At 31.9% G+C, this 11,961-nt stretch overlaps 1 protein-coding gene across 1 annotated transcript in view; it reads right to left on the reverse strand.

Moving 5' to 3' along the window:
* The window catches only part of LOC143245391 (transcription initiation factor TFIID subunit 1-like), a 78,471-nt gene extending 66,811 nt beyond the window's left edge, over nt 1-11,660 (reverse strand). The window contains 3 exon segments of the mRNA XM_076491680.1: nt 3,104-3,408; nt 10,208-10,321; nt 11,170-11,660. Of these exon segments, the coding sequence (XP_076347795.1) occupies nt 3,104-3,408; nt 10,208-10,321; nt 11,170-11,236 (486 nt within the window). The 5' untranslated portion in view covers nt 11,237-11,660.
* Between the last annotated feature and the right edge of the window lie 301 nt (nt 11,661-11,961).

Here is an 11,961-nt window from a genome sequence, read left to right on the forward strand (position 1 = left end):
TACATGTGTGCCTGACATGGATGTCTGTGAATCTATACAAGGGTGCCAGACATCCCTTTCACATCGGTAACCCTGAAAGTAAGTCAAACAAAGAGAGATACGTTGGACCTCTATCACAGGGAAAAGTATTAAATATACTGCTGGTGTAAAAGAAATTCTCCAAAACTAGTATAACCCAATAACATATGTTGATCAAAGTGTAGATTGAGCTGGACATCCTTTGAACTTAAGACTTCAAAATTAAACAATTTTCAGAATACTAAGCTTATTTATCATTGATACCAACATTTGAAGGTGACCCACAATTTGAAAGTTATTACATTAGTACAACTCAAGATTCTATAAGCCATCAAGAATGCATCTATCAATGGATAAAGATGAAGAGTTATGGATGAAAGCCAAGTTATATTGCAAAGTTTGTTGATCCATCAACAACAGCAAATAGCAAAGAATAATTCAGGGGAAAATACTAATATTTTAATAACCCAATTCCTTAAAGCTATTGCTGACAGGAAGCATTTAGTTAACAACAACGACACACAAACACAAATGTAAGAAATAAACAGATCACATAGTCAAAGAAACTGAAGTAGCAAATCAATCATAAAGAAGATTTAGACTGTTGGAATGGATATAACTCTCTATCTACATGACTTCCTATGTCACCTGTCTGTTGATGTCTCTGTGAAGAACAGTAGAGGAAACAATGCATAACATAGTTTGAGAAGCAACTATCAATCCTATATTTCTTGAAATCCTGTGAAATGGTTTGCTCAAAGGAAAAAAACAATAGAACTGAAAAAGAGTTTAACCTGAAAATAATATCAATCAGATTAATTCAGCCTCATATGAAATGAGCATTCTAGGACATATATTTGTCCAAAAATGAACAAAGTTCCACAATGATGAACTCACTAACAAATTCACATCAGGAAGGATGACATCAGAATCTAAGAAACTTGAACAATGGATGAAGTAGAGGCAACTGTGAGGACCAAGTCATACAAAATTCACATCAGGTAGGACAACATCAAAATCTAAGAAACTTGAACAATGGACCAAGTACAGGGAACCTAGAGGACCAAATCACACAAAATTCACATCAGGTAGAACAACATCAGAATCTAAGAAACTTGAACAATGGACCAAGTACAGGGAACCTTGAGGACCAGGTAAGGATCAATAATTCAGAGAACATACAATTACAACAGAAAGTGTTCGTACCCCTGCATCATGAGTAGTTTTTTCCTCATAACTTAAAATGTATCAAGATTAGGATAATGAAAGTATAGTATATTATAAGTATTATACTAACACACATCTACATACATTTTTATGCAAATTGAACAACAAATAAACTGTTTATAAACAAATATCTAAACATAGGAGGGGCAGAAAGTGTTCAAGCGTCTACTATAATGGTCAGTTGTGTAGCCTTTTGGGCGAATTACTTGGCACAATCTCTCCTCATAGCCTTCGATGATTGTTTGACAGTACTCAACTGGTATTTTCTTCCATTCTTCTTTACAGAAGGCCTCCAACTCTTGCAAGTTTTTCAGATGATGCTGATGAACCCTGGTCTTCAACTCATGCCAAACATTTTCAATTGGGTTGAGATCGGGTGACTGCGATGGCCACTCCAGAACGCTTATATGGTTCCTCTGCAACCAGGATTGCACATATTTCAATGTGTGCTTAGGGTCTTTGTTGTGCTGGAAGATTCAACGATGCCCAAGCCGCAAGTTCCGAGCATCATTCTTGATACAAGTGCCTAATATATCAACGTACTCTTCTTTTTTCATGATTCCATTGACGCGGTGAAGGCTGCCTACACAAGAAGAGCTGAAGGAACCCCATAGCATCATCAAGCCACCTCTATGTTTAACTGTAGGGACGGTGTTCTTTGGAAAATTTTGTTCCCCCTTCTTACTGAAAATATTGCAAACATCATTATGGCCGAAAAGCTCGATTTTAATCTCGTCTGATCAAAGAATACTCTTCCAAAAGGAAAAAGGCTTATCTACATGCCTTCTTGCATACCTCAATCGTGGTTCTAAGAGAACATGGCTTAAAATATGGAGTTCTACAAGGACGGCATGCTTTGAACCCAGAAGAGCATAACATGTTCGTAACTGTAGAGATGCTTATTTCAACCCCAGTTTCCCTTGCCAGTTTCTGTATATCATTACATGTTAAACGAGGGTTCCTACTAACTTCTCTGAGAACCTTCCTCTTGGTTCTCTCTGGAATTTTGGTGGGGCATTCGAAACGAGGAAGTTAGCGGTTGATCCTGTAAGCTTAAACTTGGCAATTATGTTTTGAACAGAAGATTTTGGTACATTTAGTTGTGTAGCAATACCGGAAAGAGACACACAAGACTTGTATTTTACAATAATTTGTTTTTTAAATCACTAGACAGTTGTTTTCTGTTCACCATGATGACCAAGCAGATAATGACAGAGATGGCACTAAACTGCCGGAAGTAAATTTTTTCGCTGGCTAGATACAAGAGAATGCTGGGTGGTATCAATGGAAAACCCTAAATAGCTGAAATCATACCAATGTAAATTTGTTTAAAAAGGATGTCCAAACCATGAGGTAATATTTATAGTTTCACTAAAAGCCATGAAAATTAGATCATTAATAAAAGAAGTAATGTGATGATAGAAGTAAATCTGCGATTTGAATATTTTTTCCACTTTTAATATAGATATTTTGTGCTGCAGAGTTTCTAGATACAAGTTGTGCAAAATAATATTAAAAAATGTTGTGCAAACCAATAAATTCAAATTTTATGTGCACATAAGTATACATTATATACAGATAAATACAGGTGTTTTAAATTTAAAACTTTATGTACACTTAAGTACACATTACATACATGTAAGTATGTGTTTTAAATAAATTCAAAACCTTATGTACACACAAGTACACATTATGTACACCTAGTACATGTGTTTTAAATAAATTCAAAACCTTATGTACACACAAGTACACATTATGTACACCTAGTACATGTGTTTTAAATAAATTCAAAACCTTATGTATACATAAGTACACGTGTTTTAAATACTGAACTTGGGTAAAAACACAGACTGCAAACCTTTCCTGGACGAAATTCAGGGAAAAGTTCTGTGACATCAAGATCTGCATACTTTGATGGTAACATTGCTGCTAAAGGTGTATCCAACTTCTTTTGTTTCTTTTCAGGACTGTATGTTGATGAATCACTTTCAGTGGTTCCTAAGATGACAGCATTGTTGTTAGTAGGTAAGCTGGACACCCCACTAGATGTAGGTGTCCATGGAGGAGGAATTGGAGGTGGAGGCATAAGTTCTTTATCACTTTGTTGATTGTCTTTTAAGAAAAGATTGTCTTCTTCATCAGCATCATAATCTTCATTATCATCTAGAAAATATGCAATGTTTAAGGCTACCCAAATTGCACGTAAAAAACAGTGAAAATATTTTACAGAAAGAAGTTTCTGAGAGTCTAGTCCAATTATGTCAAAAAATACACAGTTCCTCAATAAGTACCTAAATTAACTAAAAGCATTGACAGATAATATTCCGTGTGTAACACATAAGTGTATGTGTTTATAAATTCAATTGAGACAAATGGAGCACGAAATTACCAAACAGCATTTCATGTTACTGATTGTAACAACTAGTTTTCACTTCCAATCATCTCAAACTATTTAATTTAGCAGAAAAGCTATATTTTTAAGTAATATAAATATTAACTTTCAGAGGAGGAAATAAGAAGTCAGAAACACAAACAAATTGTGTAACACTTTATTACACCAACACTGAACTGGGTGATAAGCACAACAAATTACCAATGAGTAACGGTTACATCAACTAATGAAGACTAGTGTTTAAAATTACCACTGTTTTAGATTAATCACAAATTGGTAACTTGAAATCATATTGATGGTCACAAAATGATCAAATCAAAATTTCCAATTACTCCAACAGTGATTAATTTAAATAATGATTAAATTGAGAAAGATAATTAACTAATTGAAATTGTAGTTTTTAATTATTGAAACTATCAAAGTGATAAAAGTATTGCTACCAAACTTGTTTGTCTTGTCTTTGTTATGTTAAAGCTGCTAAAGCTACTTATCACTGACACTGTTGACTAAAGGAAAGGCAATTGATTGGCAACACCTGCCACTAACATGCTTCACCTAGTAATTATTATATTATTATGCCTCTCGATTCCATGAAGGAACATAGGGCCGCAATTGCTTGCAGATTCATTAACAGGCTGGTTTTTAAGTGAGTAAATTGTTAGCCTACTGCACAACCCCCAACCAGAAGGAGAAACCTGAGCCATCCCTAATTTTGCAGTGTAAGACTAGAGGAAAGGCAACTAGTCATCACCACCCACCTCCAACTCTTGGGCTACTCTTTTTACCAACGAATAGTGGGATTGACCGTCACATTATAACACCCCCACACCTGAAAGGGTGAGCATGTTTAGCGCTACTGGGATACGAACCCGCGACCCTCGGATTACGAGTCGCACGCCAAACGTGCTCGTCTATGCTGGGCACGCTTCACCTAGTACCTGGTTTTAATCAGGTGTTATTTAATAAACATGTATACCATTAATCTCTGTTTCATCAAGTACCACAGTTTATATGCATGCCCATATATACATATTTATTATTTTTTATGCAACTTGTGTATCATTCACAACATTTGGTAGACATTTAGCAAAGATTACAAGTTTTTCTACATAAAAAATCTGACTTTTTAATGAAGTATTTTTACTAAAGATTTGTTTATGAAAATATTGAGTCTGTTTATTTACTAGTCTGAGTGCAAAGGGACTTTATGTTATGTTTAAAAAAACTATTTGTCGTCACAAAAATTTCAAATATTACTTACATACTTGTAAAACCTCCTACATACATTCCAAATGTCCATTTTTAGTAAGATTTTATATGTTATGTTATTTTCTATACTCTATGTGGGATCTGTCATTTAACCATCCTTGTAACTTATGTCCTCAAACATAGGTTGCTAAGTCTTTACAAATTTTGCACATGGAGGGTATCAAACAAATTCTTTGGGGGGGTTTTATATATACAGCTGAATAGCAAAAAGTCATAAATAACTACATTAATACCACAGAATTCCACTGTAATTTATCTAGTTTAATAGCTATGATCTAAACTAGTCTAAACATTAGTGATTTCCTTCTTAAAAATAACAAACTGTTGCAGTTATATTCTGAAAATTATGGTTTTTGTTGTTGCACTAAGAAACTACTTGAGCAGTATTCCTTCCATCAAAAAGAATAAATACAATTGGAAGTAATTAGTCATTGGTCATAAACACTGGGAGTAAAGTATGCTAACCCTACATAAACTCTTAACTATAATTAAGCTTCACCATTTCACTAAGTTAGTTCTCCAAATAAAAATTCTTGAAGCTTTCAAATATACCTTTCCAGCAATATAACAGTACATTATAAAAGAACTATACATAACTAGCTTTCTAACTAAGAAATAAGATTCACTTTCCTGCTGAGAGTTGAGGAACATGATAAAGTATCAGACTGAGAAGTTACAAAATAAAGTTCATACTGAATATTGTACAGAAATATTTGCTCTTTCAATTGTTATACAATTTCACAGAGAGAACTAATGACATTTTTTTAAAAGGATAAAATTCACATGTACAGTACACAGGTTTGACTTTTTTATGTCTCAGTAAACAGCTTTGATGCTATAAATTTATACCTTGTCTTGCCAATATCTATAGTATTGTAACTGGTGAGATACTCAGGAGACTGAAATAAACAATGGCTAATTTGGAACACGAACATCACGTGTTACAGAGAAGTAGAGATTAATAATTTATCCAAACATTTCAAATTAAAACTTAGATACAAATATGTTTTGATGCTTAACTTACAAGGATATTAGTTATTTAACTGAATTTGGACTCTTCTGTATCTAATAACCAGATCATGTTTGTGGGTGTTATAAAAGTACAAAAACAATGAATCATTCAACCAACCTATCAAACATCATCACTACAGGCACTCTCTAAGTGCTAGTTTTCAACTAAAAACCACTACAGATTCCATTCTGTGAATTATCCACAAGCATATAAGACAGCTAAGTGGCTAGAATCCTTTAAATTTTACCAGGCTTTTAGCTAGTAACCTTTAGGATGAGCAATTTTCTATTTAATAAACATATATATTTCTCTACAATTGAAACATATATTAAATTATGTTTGTCAGCAACACAGAAAACAGAATATATTACATATATTTATAAATATAACAAATATCTATTTACTGAGGAAAACTTGTGTTATTTTGGATTTATGAACAAAACTACACAATGGGCTATCTGTGCTCTGCCCACTACCAATATCAAGCCTGGTTTCTAGTGGTGTGAGTCTGTAGACATACTGCCATGCCACCAAGTGACCTTTCTTAGGAAAACTAAAAATCAGAGAAGAGAATACATCTAAACGAAGAATAGAGCAAGTTTTATGAATGCATGAAAAGGGAGGATAGTGCAAGTTTTATGAATACATGAAAAGGGAGGATAGTGCAAGTTTTATGAATACATCTTAAGGAAGGATAGTGCAAGTTTTATGAATACATCTAAAGTGAGTTACATTCAGAATTTAACTTCTTTCTTTTTACAGTGTAGGAATAAATATAACTTAAAAACATAGCTAATAATACAAATGTTAACAGTACACAAGTTTTAAGTTCTTAATTTTAAAAGGCAATATCTAAAAATATCCTGAATTTCTTCTAGTATGAAAACTAACATTTTCTTTGTAGACACCCACTCTTCTCTAATGTATTTACCACTCCTCCAAGGAATGCAAAATTTAAGGCAAATTACTTGTTATAATGTCGATAACACTAAGGCAAAGCATAATTTTCACAGCCTTCAACCTTAATTACTTACAGAGCCATAAATTAGAAAACCAAACCCCTCTTACTACATCCAGCTGTTACAACCTCTGTTTCAGATAATGTCAATGTCATTCATAAGTGACAGAAAGTCAAAGAGCTAATCTATTATTTGCCAAATTACATATTATACTATGTTATCTTCTTTATATAGGACTGTCTATTTCACTTCAAGTCCAAACTTATTTCCTATGGGAAACACATCAACAAGCTTAGCTGAATTATTAATAACTCTCATCAGTTAGAAAGCCAGAAAAATTGTGATAATTATGGTACATTTCATATTTCTATATGTTATTATTTTATACTTTTTGGTGGATTTATTTAATTAAATAAAAACATATTTAGTGCAATAGTACTATTAGTAAAATAAAAGTACGAATAGGTATCATTGACTGAAATCAAAAGCACACAGATAAACATTGTTTCTTTTACATATTTGTTCTTTAATTATCATTACAAAAGTAATTGAAATGTAAAAATTAGGAGTTTTCTTTTTAGGTTTTTCATGAGAAGCACTCACAAGCAGATCACATGCAGCCCATGCAACATGTAATTTGATAAAGTAATGTTAATTACAGATTCACCAAGTGATTTACAACTGATATGGCATGAATATCAGTTAGACATGGTTCAAGTAGCAATAAAACAAACTAACTTAAATATAAACAGATGTATATTGTTACTAGTTTAAAGCTACTAAGGAAAAACAAATGTATTTTCATGTTACAATTTAAAATCATTTTATAAAGGAAAAAAGGTACTTTAACTTGACCAACCTCATATTCAGTTATGGCAGAAAACTAAGAAATACAATATAAACTTTTACTAAAAAATAGTTTGAAATTTATTTTGGAGGTTTAAGGGATTATGTAAGTAAAACCTAAGATTTAAAAAAAAAATTATTTTTAACCTTAACATGAAAACCACTTTGCACTCAGAGAAGTAAACAATTTGATTTTATAAATTCATGGAGAAAGTTTGAATAAAATACTTCATTAAAAACTGGTGTTTTGACTCTTAATCATTAGTGAAGGATAAACAATTTTCTGAAGATATGCAAATTATAAGTTCTAGTATGGAAACTGTGAAGGTATGTTTGGGGCCACGAACTGATTCGACCAAGCCAGTTGTGAGAAAATTAACTTAGCTCCTTAACCATATGACCATCACAGAAACACTTTAAATTCCTTCTTACATATATCACAAAGTGTTGTTAAGTTACATTCAAGACTTTATTAAACCTCTTTACTATCAATGCACTTATTTATATAAGTGTTATGAGATACATTATAAAGTCATGCATTAAATAAGATTTCCTTTATTTCAAAAGAAACCTTTTGAACAATAAATGAAATTTCAGCTTTATTGTCATGTTATAGTTAAAACATCTTAGGTTTTGTTTTTTTCTATTTCAGCGTTATTGTACTTAAGGTACACTTGTTGGCTGGACAATTAGAGCTTGGTTACCATTACCTTTCTTAAAATTCTATGAGCAAGCTGTGAATCTTTTCCCACTTGTTAGAGGTTACACCCACTTCCAAAATTACAAAGAGAAAACTTATATTTCAATATCTTGCCTGTGACTAATAGAGCTGGTTATACAAGTTTTCTCAAGGCTGATTTGAAACTGTTGTAGAATGTGCATTCACAACAATTCAAACTGCCAAGTATTTTGTTGATGAACGGCATGTTACCTAGTGCATAGTCGTATCAGTTCTCACCTTATACATTAGTTTCATAGACAGTTAAACAGAATTTAGGTTTTACTTTTTACCTCAATTAATTATGTTTTATTTCTGCTTTAAAATTCATATTTGAAACATCAGTAGATGTTTCTCATAGAACCAAAATTTTGCTTCTCTGAGAGGTTTACATGACTGACCAAGTGCTAAAACATGAGCCTGGAACTAAAGTATCTCTTTCAATGATAGCGTTGTATTGGCTGGGGCTAAAGTATCTCTGTCAATGACACTGTTGTATTGATTGGAACTGAAGATTCTATGTCAGTGTTACTGTTGTATTGCCTGGGACTGCAGATTCTATGTCAATGTTACTGTTGTATTGCCTGGGGCTAAAGTATCTCTATCAGTGGTACTGTTATATTGTCTGGGGTTAACGTATCTCTGTCAATGATGGGGTTGTATTGCCTGAGGCTAAAGTATCTCTGTCAATGACACTGTTGTATTGATTGGAACTGAAGATTCTATGTCAATATTACTGTTGTATTGCCTGGGGCTAAAGTATCTCTGTCAATGATACTGTTGTATTGTCTGGGGTTAATGTATCTCTGTCAATGATACTGTTGTATTGTCTGGGACTGAAGTGTCTCTGTAAATGACAGTTGTATTGGCTGGAACTAAAGATTCTGTGTCAATGTTACTGTTGTATTGCCTGGGACTAAAGTATCTCTGCCAGTGACACTGTTATATCATCTGGGAATGATGATTCTATGTCAATGATACTGTTGTACTGCTTGTGAGAACCCATTGAGGTATGTTGACATAAATATTCAGCAGTAAAATATAGGAAAGAAAAATAAAACTATAAGTGAAAATGTGAAACAGTGAAATTACAAATACAACCTAAAGTGGATATTTTATGATTATTTAACAGTACATATTTAATCTTAAACATTTCGTTGCATTGTACGTTGATGATAATAGCTAGAGATAAATATATGATACAGAAAACAGAAATGATTAATATTTATCTGAAGAATACTTTTTATAATAACTTGAGAAACTATTTAATATAGTTAATATACATGGGAGGCCACTTGTTAATTTATCACATTAAGAATTTTTAATATAATTATCAAACATGAAAGTCATTTGTTAATTTAGTTCATTGAGACAGTTTTTAATATAATTACAAAACATAAAAGTCATTTGTCAATTTAGCTAATTAGGACAGTTTTTAATATAATTATCAAACATGGAAGGCCATTTGTTAAATTAGCTCATTAAGACAGTTTTTAATATAATTATCAAACATTTGTTAATTTTGATAATTAAGACAATTTTAAATATAATCTTTCATATGGTTTACAGTAGAAGTTCTCTAAGTTTAGCTATACTCAGAAGAGCTTTGTAAATGTTTTAATCATTTAATCTTCATTCTATAAAAACAACAGAATTTCAAAATAAATCCATACATAAGCAAAGAAACAAAACCATAATGACAATGTTACTCTTATTTTATGAAAGTTTAACATTTTTCTTTCAAACTTTATATAAAAATAACTTACCTAATTCTGTGACTTTATTACCAAACAAAGTTGACTTATTTGGTTCATCAACTTCATCTGCTAATTCATTAATGTCTGAATAATCTACTACTACTGGTGATTTCTGACCTGTTTCTAAAAAAGCAATATATAACTTATACACTTTGACCACAATCCTCTCAAACCTTCTACTAAGTTAAAACATGATCAGCCAGAGTCTATTATAAAACAAACAAATTGATAAATAAGCAAATTCTTACTAAGTTAGTCATCAAATAGAATGCTGGTAGTTTTATTCCTACATCACTAATTACTTAACAAAATCAAACTATAACATTACCAACAAAATAACAAGGTAGTTACACAAGTTCTTACTAAGGTAGTCATCAAATAGAATCCTGGTAGTTTTAATCGTACATCACTAATTACTTAACAAAATCAAACTATTACGTTACTGACCTGATAACAAGGTAACTATACAAGTTCTTAATAACTTAGTTATCAAGCAGAATGCTGGTAATTTTAATCCTAAATCAATAGTTATTTAACCAAATCAAACTATTACATTACTGACCAGATAACAAGGTAACTACACAAATTCTTAATAACTTAGTTATCAACCAGAATGCTGGTAATTTTAATCCTAAATCAATAGTTAATTAACCAAATCAAACTATTACGCTACTGACCAGATAACAAGGTAACTATACAAGTTCTAATTTAGTTACCAAATGAAATGCTGGTAATTATAATTGTACATCACTAGTTACTACAAATACATGATGAGAGGAACACTCTTAGTCATAAGTAATCTTTGTAACTTCTACAGAAAATAGGTTTCACTTATTCAAATATTTTATTTCTGTTTGCAACAAGATATTAAAAAATTTTTCTTGTTTTTAGTTGATTTTCTATACATATACATTTAAAACGTAATTCATGTACATTTAAAACAATAGCCTAAACATCTACATAAATCTCACCATCATCACTTTGTGAACTCTGTGTTTCCACTCCTTCACTGTCTTGAGAGTCCCGAAGTTGAAGCATCAATATCTTCTGTTATCTCCTTCAACAATGAATCTATTCCCAAATTATTCAGCTGATGTAGATTTCTCTTGGAATCCTGTACCACAACAACGTAGTAAAATCCACATTAAAACCAAACTGAATTCAAGGGGTTATCTCTGGATGTACAACAAGCTAATAATGGTTATATCTTAATTTAAAACAACCTAACAATGGTTATCTGGATGTACAACAACCTAACAAAGGTTATCTCTGAATGCACAACAAGCTAATAATGGTTATCTCTTGATTTAAAACAACCTAACAAAGGTTATCTCTGGATGTACAACAACCTAACAAAGGTTAGCTCTTGGTTTAAAACAATCTAACAAAGGTTATCTCTTGATATAAAACAAGCTAACAAAGGTTAGCTCTTGATAAAAACAACCTAGCAATGGTTATCTGGATGTACAACAAGATCAACAAATGTTATCTCAATGTGCAACAAGCTAATAAAGTTTTCTCTCGATGTACAACAAGATAAAAAAAAAGGTTATCTCTGGATGTACAACAAGATAAAAAAGGTTATTTCTGGATGTACAACAAGATAAACAAAGGTTATCTCTGGATGTACAACAAGCTTACAAAAGTTATCTCTGGATGTACTACAAGCTAACAAAAGTTATCTCTCGATGTACTACAAGCTAACAAAAGTTCTCTCCTGATGTACAACAAGATAAACAGAGGTTATCTCTGGATGTACAACA

Source organism: Tachypleus tridentatus, chromosome 2 (genome assembly GCF_004210375.1).
Source record: "Tachypleus tridentatus isolate NWPU-2018 chromosome 2, ASM421037v1, whole genome shotgun sequence".
NCBI classification, from domain to species: domain Eukaryota; kingdom Metazoa; phylum Arthropoda; class Merostomata; order Xiphosura; family Limulidae; genus Tachypleus; species Tachypleus tridentatus.